We start from the raw sequence: 14,299 nt of genomic DNA, 5'->3' as shown, positions 1-14,299 counted from the left end.
AATGTGCTTCGACGCGGTGAACGAAACGGCGCGAAACGGATGCACCGTAAAATAACAGAGCCCGCAAAAAAAGCCATGCAGCTTAATTCCATTATTTAACGGAAACATAAATATCCTCGCGCGTCACGGCGAAACGCACTGTTATTTTCTGGACGCGTGACAAAACATATTGAAAAAGGCGGGGACCGTGCCGCGCAGCCGTTTCCTCCGGCTCCGGCGAGACCCACTGCCAGTGGACGTTTTGCGAATCAACGAGCGGCAAAAAGCGCTGAGAAAACAAAGTCCCGTAATCGATTTCGATTATTCATACGCTCGAGATTGTTTCAGGGGTAGGGAATTCTCCGCGCCACTCTCGCGGTCCTATCCCGGCCCCTCTCTCTCGCTCGAAGATACGAGCCGTTCCGGCAGCCGCGTCAATTATTTACTCGCATTCCTGCGAGGGCGCGTATCCTCTCTGGAAAAGTGCGCGCGCGGAGCTGAAATCGTAATGGGACGTTTTACATTTCTTGCAGCCGAATGGCGTGCACTCCAGTCGCGGTATTATTCAACGGCAGTAAGGGGAACCGACTTGTAAGTCCGGGCAAGTTTTCTGATTCCGAGCTCGTAGCGCCGTGAACGTCGCTGCACCGTGTGTGCGAATGCAGTGCGCGCCTGCACATCCGCGGGATGCGTCGGTTTACGAGATTAGGCTGGCTAGACGAGGGGACAGGGCACAGCGAAACTTTCCTGCGTCGCGATCCCTCGCACCTCCCGACACCACTCGGCCGCGTTCCACACCCTTCTGTCTACCAGCCGCGTTGCTCCTCGCAGCCTCTCCGCGGGGCCACTATCGCTCTCCCTCTGCCCGTTCCTTCGCGGTAGCTGAAAAAACGAACCGCCAGGCAAATAAATATGCCCCCGTATTCTTTGCCAAGGCATTGTGGACGGCGCGGAGCAGTAAAATACGGCACTTTTATTATCCCGTGAGTTTCAGCGGGGCCAGAATAAACTCTCGACACGGTAAACTCTCGGGGTAAAACCTATGCGCCAAGGGGGCGAAGCGGATCGGCCGGGATCTTCGGATCTCGTATCTCCTATTTATCATACAAACTTCTCCTCATTTTTTACCGCGACAGCGATACCGGTGTTTCAGGCGGACGTGGACGGAGACAGGGCAAGGATTTGGTGGATGAACCGAGGCTGGTCGCGAGCAGGGTTTGGAAAAATCGTGCGGGAGTATTTTCCGGAGGCTGGAGGAGCGTCGGTGTTGCGGGACTTTTTGCGATTGTCGTGATCTCGGAGGCCTTCGGGGAAAAACGGGGGGAAAGAGATGGAGGACGCGAAAACGAGGCGGAGGGCGCAAGCAAAAAGGACCACGGTGAAGGGAAACTCGGCTGGACTCTCGTTAATAACTGGACTCGACTTGATTATGGTCGCCACGGGCGCATTGGCCGCTTTAGCCTTGGCGGTCGCATCGAACGAGGCCGGCCGCTAATGGGGCGGATATGGATGAAAAATTATCTCGGCTTAATGCGCGCCCCCGTTTTTCGTTATTACCTGGACTTTAAGGTTCCGCTGGGAGCATCGCGTCCTACGGCGGCAGGGAGAGGGATGATACCCTGGCCCTTTGCTCGTTTGTAAGCACTCGGCTCTAATTTATTCGGTGATTAAACGTTTGATCGCCGAGCCTGACCCCGTTACACGCGATTCCATTAGAACAGGCTGCACGGTTGATTTCTAACGCGGACCGCCGGAATAAACTGATTCATACGATCGTCCACCGGATCGCGTTATTCCATTACATTATTTGTGATGCGAATCGAGGTGCATTGTCGAGCTGGCGATACTGGGTGCCTGATGAGCTGGTGGACTCAATGTTCTCGGGAAAGTGGGTGAAATGTGTGGAATAAACATTGATCGGTCTGTCGCTGGATATAGTTTCTCAAACCTTAAAGGTGCAAATCCATGATGAGACAAAAACATCGTGTCTCACATGGGACTAATCTCATAAGCCAGTTATTCCATTATTTCTTAATTCTTCTGTCATTATTGAAAAGCTTAATTTATGTTATGTTTTTGTTATCTATTATTATCTCATCTTAATTTATCTTTGTTATTTTATTTTATATTACATTATTTTATTTTATGTTATTCTTTTATATATATATACATATTTTATTTCTTTCTCTTATTTTTATCTTTCTATGTAGTAATGGTAATAATTTTGTATCTCTGTACACTAAAGGGTTTCCCGTTAATAATAATAATAATAATAATAATAATAATAATTAGTTTCATGAAATTAGACTCCCATGAGACAAGTTTCATGATATATTTTCAAAAGCCTCATTTCTCGCGACTGTTTCCATTCTTTGCATTTTAGTTGTTGCTGAGACTTTCGTCTCGTGATAGAAAAGTCTCGCGTAAAATCTCATCGTGGATTCACACGTTAATAAGTCATTTGTTAACACGTAAAGTACGATGCAGCTACAAGATCTTAATTTCAGTAGCACGGTTCGGCAAAATTTCCTTCGAAAACAACGTGCCCCAGAGAACAGAATCTACTCCGCACTTTCCACCCCGTACAACACAATTCCCCAAAGAACCTGCACACCGGTGTAGTTATATCGGCGCGGGGCCGTTGCACCCTCTGCAACGTTCACAGAGGCAAGCCAGCGCGATAACGATGCAACAGATTCCCATCGATGACGCCGAAAGTACGTAACCGGTGGCCGTTCGGTGAGCACACCGACCTTCCCAGCTGATCGACCCGAAACTACGATGTTCCGGAGATTACGGGATACTCAATTAAGGGATTCGGTATCATAGAATTCGAGAGCTTCGGATTAAGGACGCTTATCGCCGGGAGTAACTCCGGATTATACAGCAGAGTGGCCGCCTCAGCCTGCGCCCTGCGTGCCGAATCCTATCTACCCACCGCGACTCCCGAATAATAACCAAGGATATAGCGGGACGCCGGGACCAGGACTCCGAGCTCAAAGAATTCGGAGGCGGAGAATCTGGGAAACGTCGATCCGCCGAAGCTATCGGTCCATGGAAACGTGCACGCACAGGCGCGCGAGTGTAGCGACTTGCGATGCGATTTTATGGGCGGAAGAGATGAAAGTAACGAGCAACAGCGCGCGATAGAACGCGAATTTATGGAGATAACATTTAGCGACAGTCCGATGATTCGGCCGCAGCAGTGGAAATCCAACACGATAAACGACCACCCCCAAACGGACGCGTTCGATTTCGGTCATCTAAAAAGGGCACGTGCTAATCTAGTGGCGTATGATTTGCGTCCTGTTGCCGGCGGTAACGCTGCCGTTCCTGTAATTAGTAATATCTGATTAACTAAACCGTCCCCGGAATCGGATTAAATGAAATCGCGGAGCAAATCGTGGTAAGCTCGTAAATCAGCTTACCCAGCTGCGACTTGTCCTTTATTCATTGTGTTTACGCTTGTTCCCCGTTACACTCTGCATTTACTGCCTATTGGCCCGATGGCGATAAATATCGTCGTTTTAGCAGACCCGTGCCCCGCTCGCGACCTTTAATGTTTCCCGGGTGTTTCAGCTAAATCGCCTAGGGAGCGTGTGTTACGTCATCCACGCGAGTCGTTCGGTTAAGTTTCGTGAGGGTCGACGAATCCTTCGATCTGTTCCAACCACCCCCGAATCGTTTACCGAAGTGTGGTTCGACGCCAGTTGTTCGGATAAGTGGGGAGAAACAGTGCGATAAATCGGCAAAAGAATGGCTTGTCGATGTTCGGGGGCGAGATCAAACCTTGCAAACGAATTGATGAACGAAACTGGGTTGAAAGACAAGGAAACCCGGTCATAATCCTACCAGCTTACATGGAAAGCAGATCTTCTCCAAAATATAAGGAAGACGTCAAGCGGAAACGAGTTTCCAAACACAAAGATTCCTAAATACAATAGAAAACAGTACAAGACTAACGCGGTACCGTCGTCAACACCTTTGAGCAAAACAAAGTCAAAGCCAACCCATAATGGCTTCGAAAATGACCATGCGTTCCGTTCGACCTCCAGTTATCATCGATGAAAGCGTTACAGTGAAATCGCGAGATACTCTGAGAGTACGAAAATTGATACCCTTGTTTCAACTACTGAACTCATTCAAACCGCCCTTAATTTCCAACTTCGCTGTACCCCTTTCACCTTCCACGCATTCATGTACCATAACTCTACTTAATTCACTCAGAACCCTGTATATTCGCCCTTGATCGCTAGTAATATCTTCTAATAGAAGTACAGGAGTGGTCAGAACTCTATCAAGCAACCACGCCTAGCGATAAGACCGTTGAAGGTCGAGGCAGCCAAGCGAAGTGCAGATAGCGTGTTCGATAAGAAAGAGAATTGTGGAGAGAATCGGACTCACCGATCATCGTAGACGAAGCCGGCTTGCAGGGTGTTGCAGTAGAGGGCCGTGGCGACGAGGGCGCAGGCTACGGCTAGGATATCCATGTCACATCGTGGCGAGGACGGTGGCGGCGGCAGCGATGTCGACGGTAGCGGCGGCGGCCTCTTAACTTGTTGCACGTCCGCGGGCCTTCCTCCTCCACCACCTCCACAGCCCCTCCTCCTCCACCTCCTGGCTCCAGCGGCTCGTCGTACGGCGGTCGAGACGTCCGCCGGACGGTCCAGCGACCGCCGCTCTGACGCCTGCCCGGATGTATCTCGCCCGGGACGAATGTCGCTGACACGTCGCGAGAAACGAGCCAGTAATCAAGCCGCAGCTTCGTCGCGCCGTGACGCGAGGCGACGAAGGGGCAGATAGTCCGAGTCGTCGCGGACAGGGCGAGAACACGGGCCCAGGTTTCCTCGCGGGGTCGTTCGTAGGTTCGCTCGTAGGTGGTCGACTCCGACGTCAGAGCGCAAGTGGATCCTGGTGCCTGGACATCCGTGCTGGGCTCGTCGAGCCTCCAATCCCGAAGCACGACTCCACCGGCGATCTATCTATGCTGGGTCTCCCGTTTCACTGGCTCTCCCGGTCCCTCTTACCCCCTGGGAACCGAGGACCGTCTCTAAACGCGACACTACCGATGAAATCACACGTCCAATTGGTTGCGTTCTCCTCCGAATCACTGGTCGATGCTACCGATGCACCGGGACCGCGCGATACGGCGAACTGAGACCGAAGCAGCGAGCGGTGCTACGTCCAAAGTTCAGCTGGCGTACGCAAGGGTCGTAACAGATTTAGTTTTCTCTCGAGCGACGCTGATCGTTTGTTGTTGCGAATGGCTGGCTGAGGTGGACGCGCGGCTTTGCGAACACCAATCTGCCTCTGTACTCGGCGGATGCCAGCCGCGATGTTTTCACCGCGAGGCAGGATCGAGGTTTGATCGTGGGTGATACGGCGGAAGACACTAACGACGACGAACGGCGGAACGGTGGACGCGCTGTACCCGCGACGCGGCGCATGTTCCGAATGCGGAACGCCAACTGTCGCGCGCCCCTCGAGGACGAGCGCTTTATACGAACGGGAGACGGGCATCGATCGGACGGGCGCTTGCGCTTGCCCGCTCCTCTCTGCTCGTCCTCTCTCCTCTTCCTGCCTCCTACACACACCACGCAACCTCCTCTTCCTCCGATCCGCTTCCTGGTCCTCCTTCGCCCCTCCTCTTCTCTCCGCCGCTCTGCTCCGCAGGAGCAGCCTCGCTTCCTCGTCTCCGCGACCGACCGCGAGCACGACGCCGACCACGATCACGACCACGACCAACGGACTGGATTAACCGCAACCCCGGCGACGATGCTGACCGATGGCTGCCCTTTTCGAGAATGACGCGCCAAGGCCGAGCATGGACTGCCATACGCGCACACGCTAGCCTTGAGCACGCGGCCTTGTCCAAGGGAATGGCTTATCCTGGTCCTCTGCAGCTGTGGAAGAAGAACAGACGCATCGCGGGGTTAGATCGTTGCTACTCAATGGCGATGGTGTAGCGGAGGAAGGAAGGAGACTGGTGCACCCAGTTGTAGCTGGTATCTTCGACATATTCGCACGCTATCTCCTTCGATCTCCCCTTAAATCACCCCCACGGTTATCAAGTGAATGTGTCCTGGAAATCTCGCTTGTGGGATCTCCACGCGTCTCGTTTAAAGTACGTGTCTCGGTGATAAGAGAAAACTAGGGATGAGATAGGGTGGGTAGACAACAGGCGTTAAACGGATTCCGAGATTTCTTTGCCGTGGAACACTTGTGCCCGGTACAGCAGCGTTAAACACATTTCCTGAGGCTTGTAACCCTGCCCGTCGTTGCTGCTGTTTCAGTCCCGGGCTCGCTCAAATTACCACGATTAATCACTATAGTCGCGAATAATTAATTGCGCGCAAGGGGCTGCGTGAAGCGTACATTCATCACCAGTATTGTTTTAACCGTGCCAGTTACGGCCGGTGATAGTACACTTAGTCGCGGCGTGTACCAAGGACGTTCCCGTGGAAATTACAATTAATAAAATGAGCAGAAGTCGTGTTTCACCCCCGGTAATGAGATATTTATCCGCGTCCTCACGCGAAACTTTTGCGTTTGTCGTTTCACTTTCAACTCCCCCTTTTATCGCGTTCGATTCGCATCGCGGCACGCTCGGCAAATATTGAGGAAAGCGAAGGGACGTCTCTGTACGGGCGATTGACGCGAAACAGCAGTGGATGATCAAACGAGCTGGAGGTAAAAAAGCCCGAATCACCAGGGAACCCCTAATCAAGCTGCCGGCCACTTAGCTCCCGGTCGCATAAAGCACGACACATGGCTGTCGCGGGTAACGAGGGCCCGATCGGAAGTCGCTGGGGGTCCCGGAACGAAGCACGGGTAAACAATTCCGCGCACGGAATGGGCAGCGGCCGATTATATACGAGAGGGGAGGCGAAGGGAGGAATCGTGACCATGGACGCTACGTATATTACGGCGCACGTACACCCACCGACCCTCCAGCCAGCCCTCTGCGTCCTAACCTTTGTCGACCATCTTCCGTTTCCCGTTTCCGCGGACCCTCGATGCGGGGATCGCTCGTGACCGCTGGCGTGGGTGACGAGTCAGGAGTCCATGGATCGTTTTCCATCCCTTACAGGGAAAACTATTCAATTGATGATGCAATGGCGCAGATTTTTTTGTATAGATCGAAAGTGTATGTTACAAAGGTCACAAAAATGTAAACTAAAGATGCTCCCAAAAGCTGGTCTGACCTTGAGAAATCGACAAAGGTGGAACAGGGGAAAACAGAAGAATGAGGGAAAGTGAAGGATAAATCTGTCTGTTCAAATTTAAATATCTCTGTTATATTAAAATACATTACAGTAAATAAATGATAGTAGATTAATGATAGGTAGTAATTAGAAAAAATTAATGATAATAAATGATAATACTAATGAAATCACAACAGTGGGTAATATTAACCATTACATTTATGATAATCTTGTCGACAAGAAGGTTAAAAAAGTGATTGAAGCAATAATAAATTTCACAATGACTGCAACGAGCGAACACTGTTTCTTTCATACCTTGATCAACGAGACAGTCTAAACATGTCACTGACATCATTAGTATTATCATTTATTACCATTATTTTTTAAAAATTATTATCTATCATTAATAATTTATCATTCATGTACTATAATGTATTTTTATATAATAGAGATATTTACATTTGAACAGACAGATTTATCATTCTCTTTCCCTCATTTTTCTTTTTTCTCCTGTTGCACCTTTGTTGATTTTTTAAGATCAGACCAGCTGTTGGTAGTATCTTCAATTTACATTTTTGTGACCTTTGTGACATATACTTTTGATCTATATAAAGAAATCTGCGTGATTCTATCATCAATTCAATAGTGTTCCTTGTTAACGATAAAAAAAATATCAATCGGACCTGTGAGGACCGCGAACGTCTCGTGCGAAACGCACGTGCTCAATCGCGATAACGATCTCGTAATCAATTAGATAACGAGTCCGTTCCCCTGTGGTCCCGGAAGCCGGGAAAAAAATGTTACTTTCGTTGGGAAAAAAAATATTACTTTCCGGCGGCAGTAATGTAAGCGGGAGTGGAGGGGTTGGAGCGCGGACATAGCGACGGGGCACGCCACGTCGTAGCGGAGCGAGAGAGGACAGTGTATCGGGAGCTACGGCGAGCTGGCGGCAGAGGGATGTGTGCGGCGGGGCTACCCTGTTATTTGTCCCACGCGCTGGCAGATTAAGATAATGGGCTAATGCGGACCCTCCGCGGCCGTGCTGTTGCTGGCGACCGATGGTGGCGGCCGGACATCAGCGTATCGGAGGGGAAGGAAGGGCAGAGATACGATGACCAGCGACCACGCGATCCTGCCGGACAAGCTCGGTTATACGCGCCTCGTTGCGAATTATCGTGCGAACTAATCGCGGGGCATGCGACCCCCGGGGCCTCGAACCTTCCAACTCGCTCGAGAAACCGAATCGACGATTGTTACATCACACGATGCGCCTATTCCGCCGCACTTCGCGTATCCAAGACGGCACAGGGTAGGGCGTTGCGCGTAGCTCACGAGGGACAGCAAACGCATTGATTTCCATCGACTTTGCCACAGCAAAGTGGATTTCATACGACTGCCCACTACCTCGCACCATGTTATTTCCAGGGAAATCAGAGCTGATACCATAGAGGGTTGTTTTACTATCCCTTCACCGATGTCACTCGCGTACGATAGAATAAGCAGGAAAGCCTAGTCTCTCTGTCCAAAGATCTGAACATGAATGCAAATCAACTCGATAATTTCAAGTGCCTGTACGTATCAAGCACGGGTGGACGGGCCGATTCGTTCGTAATCGACGACGCGGTTTCTCAATTATTTGCAGCCACGCTGGAAATTGAACGTCATTTAATTTCGCTGGAAGGAAATTAATTCTGATGCGGCCGGGACGGATCGTATGCGCTCGAACGTAATCTGGGTTACGCTCCGCGGGAAGGGGAGAGAATGGACGACGACTGGGGAGGGAAAAATAGGGGGAATAAGAGAGAAGGGATGACGACGGATTTGACGGTTTCACCAGTGATAACCGGTGCTGTAGCAATCCTACCTGTTACTTCGTTCCATTGGCTTTCAGACAGGGAATCGCTACGGGAAATTTCGCGTAGAACAATTTCCACGGGAATCCATACGGCCGCTACAGCGGCGCGGCACCACGCCGCCGGTAAAAAATCAACCAACTACAGAATCCTGAATACGTGACGTGAATTGGGTTCGTCAGAAGCACGAGAACTCGTCGCGTAAATTCCGAAGGACAATGGAGGCCGGCGATTTCTGTAGAAAATTCTATAAATGTCGGCGAGTCCAGTCGAAAATATTATTTCCAGCGTCCCATCAAACGGCCTTCACCGCCCTCCAACGTCGATCGAATCTTCCGCGATCTCGCCCCGAAACGGTACGCGTATCTCTCGTTCACGCTATTATATCCGGTATCCGCGTTTTTAATCGGCGAATTGCTCGGGCGAACGAGAGAGAGAGAGAGAGGGAGAGGGAGGAGAGTCGCTCTCGGTAACCGGTATGAACAGTTAGCGATTATCGATCGACACGCGCGTTTTCGACGTGTCGGCGCGAGGAGGAACGGAGGAATGATCCCAACCCCCGGTTCGTGGCTCGTTTCCCTCGCTATCGAAACGGCCGCGGCGTTACCGCGTTGCCGAGATTTTTCCGATATCCGTGCCGGCGGGGCTGCGCGCGGAAAATTCAACGCCATTATCCGAGCACGCTGTTGCCAGGACAGAGTCGGCCCCATGTACGCGTACGCCCGCCGCTGTAACTACACGCTGAATGTTGTTAACAACCGGTATCAAGAGTAGATTCAACACGGCCGCGGCGAAATCTACGAGGCCTTGTCGCTGACACGGCCAGCGGCAAGCTGGTGCCCCTCTCGAGGAGCTTGGGAACGCCGCCGACCGGAGCCGAATCCTGCGTCAAGGGGGCACGTACCACCGAGCCAGCGTCGAGATCGACAACGAAACTCGATTTATAGTTTCCCGGCAAACCCGACAGGTGTTTGAAAAATACGTGCCCCGACAAGGCAACCCGTTGCCAGCGGTGCTTCGCGGAACGTCGAGCCTCGACATTTTCCAAATCGCATAAAGCGGCCCCCGTGAGCCTCGACACCGTGCACGGGAATCGCGTTACGGTAACACGCCTCCTGTGTTTACTCTTCCCTGTCGCCGGCTGTCCGACGGATGAGCTTCAAGGTATTCCTCTCCTGAGATCATAGCGAGAATAAGCGTAGGTGTGGCTCCAAGCGAAGCGCTATATCTCATTGTCAGCTTTAAGGGGACTAGGCAGTCAGAAACTCGATTTTTTTGTTGTATTTTTCGAAAGGGTATTAATGTATCTTCCGATTAACGGAGGGAATTTCCGAAATATTAATTTAAAACAAAATGGCGGTTATTTAAAGTTGAAATCATGATTTTCTTATCGGGATTTTTGCAACGAAAAAATCATGATTTTTTTATCGGGATTTTTGCACGAAAAGAACATGATTTCAACTTTAAATAGCCGCCATTTTGTTTTCAATTAATATTTCGGAAAATTCTCTCTGCCAACCTGAGGATACATTAATATACTAACGAAATCTTTTTGGTTTTTTGATTTTAGATAATCTGGTTCCGAATGGCAATGCTCACCGCAAAAGCAAATTTTTAAAAAGGCTTCTTGGATGTGGGTTGTTATTTTATTATAAACTTAAATATTTTTCTACGAAAAAATTACCAAATGTTCTTTAAATGTTGCTCTTTCAAGCGCAAAAAGTTTTGTAAAAATATACTCTTCCGCTTCTTCAAAAAAAAATCACAAATATTCGCCTCTGTTGGGCTGTCTGACTACTAGGTATAACCCCTTATGGAAGTTCGCTTAAAGAAAGGGTGCGAGGCATACGGCTTCCCCCTTCGTTCTTTCCAACGCCCTTGCCTCGACGCTTGTTTACTTTACGCGTGAATGCGTTTGACCTACTCCCCTATTTCTCCTCCAGCCGTTGTACATGCGTGGTCAGCGGAATGAGGAGAAGGGTCAGCTCGGCGAAGCGTTAAAGTAAATAAGTTGGAGCGACGAGACAAGTTCGCCGAAAAGTCGTGGAAAAACAGACCAGTTTGCCATGCTTGGGGTGGTGTAGAGTGTCTGTCTCGCTCCTCGGGCTTCTCGCTCGGTCTCCATTCATCCCTATTGAGGAATGCACGCGAGCCTACAGCGGAGCGCCGTGGACAGCTGTTTCGATGAGTTCTGCCGTCGCGATCTGACTGCTGGCTGCGCGGCTTTCATTGGCTTGTCTCGGCGATTGAAATGTATTTACCTGATAGTCTGGTTAATTACGAGAGCGCGCCCTATATCTCTACTTGCGATGCGTAGAAAGCCGATCGAGGGCGCAGGAATGCTCGCGTACAATGCTTGGTAGCAGAGGTTCGAAGGTGCTGGTGGAAGGAGCTCGATATCGCAGTGTTAGCTAAACCAGGAGATTTGAAGAGGGCTGGGCCTGGTGTATAATCGAGGAAGGGCACGGTTAAAACCCTGCTGCTCGCAGGGATCTTCCTTTTCACGGCTTTCTCCTCGGTCTTGGTTATATTCGGACGCACAAAGAGCCCGCCTCCCTCTTTTCGCGCGAGCCGATATTTCATCGCGATTTTCCGCGCACTCATCGTCGCTCGTTGAGGTCGTTGGCCCCCCCCGGTGTTCGACGAACAAATGCCTTCAGCTATTCTCCGGCTCGCGAGAAGGGGAACGCGTCGATCGTGATTCGGCGACGCCGGTGCTCGACTACGTCACGGAAAACCGAACAAACGAGGGACACCCCGGTTCGCTGGAAATGGCGCGCCCGCGTTGGATTCTCGTGAAAATCAGCCGGCTACGGTGACTATTTTCACCTCACGTTTCCAATTTGCGTTCACGCTCTTGCTGTCTGGATGCCAGACGAATGGACATGCGACAAAGGAGGCGATGCTTGTTGGTTGCGCCAAACTGCGGGGAGCACATCAGGAACCGTAACAATTTTTCTGAGAAGTTCGACTAACGGTCAGCGATGAACTATAACACAGCTCGACGAAATTTAACTTCTTTTTCGGACTTGTAACATTCAATAGCCGTTTCTTATAGGTTTTCGTGCCCTGAAAAACGAATCCGCAAACCGTTTGTCGCCATCACCCTCAGTTTTTGAGAAATTCGATATTGAAAAAAACTGCAAATTTTCAACTTTGAACGTCTTTTGCGTCGAGACGGTAATACTTATTCGGTTGCTCGTTGCGTCAAATTATTCTATGAACACTCCCGAATACAAGGATATAAGTTATTGTTGCATTATGAACATTTAAATATGTTTAAACATCGATCGAAGGGAAAAGGACACCCGAAATGCACCACTTTTTGAAGATATCTTTCAATTTATTTCCAAAACTAAGGGTGATGGCGACAAACGGTTCGCGGATTCGTTTTCAGGGCACGAAAACCTATAAGAAACGACTATTGAATGTTACAAGTCCAGATGGCTGTCGCACTGTGTAATGCGGTCAACTAATCCGCCTATCGGAGAGCGTTTGTCCCGGGGCGATTACTTAGTGTCAGCCTCGTTACAGCAACAGGGTTAATTAATTTCCTGGCGAAAATTTAATTAATCGAACGGCCGAGAATTTATTTCCTGACCATCATCCCGATATTGTTCGATTCGCGCGCACGCTGTCGCCAATCTCGTTTCGGAGTCGTTCGTGGGGGCGAGAGGAAAAAAGACGTGAACGTGAACGAGGGGCCGAGTGGGTGGGAAGGGGAGATTGCGAGAAACCGCAGTTGCCAGCGAATCGCATTTTGTTCCGTGGAAAGTTTTCCGGTTACAACGGAGACGCAATAGCGAGAGAGGGGTGTTTGCTATCCCTGCAGGAGGAACAGCCCTCTCTAACGAGTAGTGTAAAATGCCCTAAAACGATTCCGGTAATCGCCAGTCGAAAATTCTATAAGGCAACACGAGCCCAACCCCCTATCCACTCGTTCCACGTTCCCGTGGCTTTACAACAGCTGGTCCAGTCGAAAACTCCGACAGGAAAGTGGTGCTCCAAAGGGGAAACTGTGGGCTTTGCGCTCCCACACACCGGCCCCGCTCGGAGTTTGTACGTGAGCGACTGCGTCGAAGGCGGAAGGCAGAGGAGAAAAGGAGAGAGGAGAGAAAAGGGTGAAAAAGGAGAAAGTAGGTGGCGAGGGCGGATGGAGGAACAGAGAGACAAGAGATGGCTCAGTTTCCATCCGAGCTGGAGAGCGAGGCATTGTTCGTCAGTGGACGGATAACCGGAGCAAAGGCTGATATGTAGGGGAGACGAGGAGGGAGGTGCGAGGGTAGGGAAGGTAGCCGATTAAACCATTCCCTCCCCCGAAGCAACGACTCACCCACCTCGGGCTCCTGTCCCTTCTTCCTCCGGCATTGTCCTAGCCGAGGCAAAGTTTCGGCCATCTGCGACTGCTTGCTTGTCTTCTCCTCTATGTCTTTGTCGTTCGACCGAGTGTAACAAAGTTGGATGCAAATGTGCCCGGCAAAGGAAAACCATCTCTCAATGGAGAGGACGGAGTTTCGTGGCTTTCTTCTTGCCGGCACGTCCGACCATTCTTCTCGGTGTACAAGCCAAAGCGACGACTAATGCCGGACAAAAGTTCAGGGGGACGCACGGGCTGCGAGCGAAAAAGCCGCCGCCGCCGCTCAAAGACGATTGCCAGCCGCGGAGCGGGGGAACAAAGGGGTGCGTTTAATTAAATTTCTAAGACCAGCCGCGGCAGAACAGGAAGGAGAGTGTGTAAATTGGAAGGCGTTGAATCGCCTGCCCAAAGGAGCTTAATGAATAATGCCGTGCGTTTAAAAATTACCGTCCAGCTGGATCCTCCGGCCGCGCTGGCTCCAAGTAGAATAAGACCGAGCACGGACAGACGTTGGGAGCGTAGAGGAGCGCGTGGCGCACGTGTCTAATTAAACGATTTGTTCGAAAGGCGAGAAATTGCGCGGCAAACGTAACAAATTCTCGGTGTTGGAGCCGTGACGTTATTACGTACCTCGAAGTGGAAGTGGAACGAGGGAACGGCGGGAAGAAACGAGACACGGCGGTGGGTTGCAGAGCGAGTGGGACGAGGAAGAGCCGCGTCGCGAGCTACAAAGCGGGAATGAGAGAAAGACGGACGAGAGAGCGTCGCGTCGCTCCGAGCAGCAGCTCGACTTGTTGAGCACCATCTGTCGTTGTGTCTCCACCTTTCCATCGCTGTCGCGACCGTAAAAAGTCATATCTTCCGCTCTAACGTACTCGCAGCCAGGGACCTCGCGTCCTCGTGAA

At 50.7% G+C, this 14,299-nt stretch overlaps 1 protein-coding gene across 3 annotated transcripts in view; it reads right to left on the bottom strand.

Moving 5' to 3' along the window:
* Tmtc2 (Transmembrane O-mannosyltransferase targeting cadherins 2) overlaps positions 1–5,454 on the bottom strand; it is a 175,831-nt gene extending 170,377 nt beyond the window's left edge. Inside the window, exon 1 of one of the 3 annotated variants that reach the window (XM_076815904.1) lies at positions 4,384–5,454. In XM_076815904.1, coding sequence (XP_076672019.1) covers positions 4,384–4,469 — 86 coding nt within the window. In that variant the 5' untranslated portion in view covers positions 4,470–5,454. The remainder of the gene's footprint in view (positions 1–4,383) is intronic. The other 2 variants (XM_076815903.1, XM_076815902.1) reach the window with 2 other exon arrangements.
* Positions 5,455–14,299: the final 8,845 nt, after the last annotated feature.

The sequence above is a fragment of the Andrena cerasifolii genome, chromosome 7 (genome assembly GCF_050908995.1).
Source record: "Andrena cerasifolii isolate SP2316 chromosome 7, iyAndCera1_principal, whole genome shotgun sequence".
Taxonomy (NCBI): domain Eukaryota; kingdom Metazoa; phylum Arthropoda; class Insecta; order Hymenoptera; family Andrenidae; genus Andrena; species Andrena cerasifolii.
The sequence above is the reverse complement of the archived record's forward strand: the minus strand, read 5'-3'. Positions and strand labels throughout refer to the sequence as shown.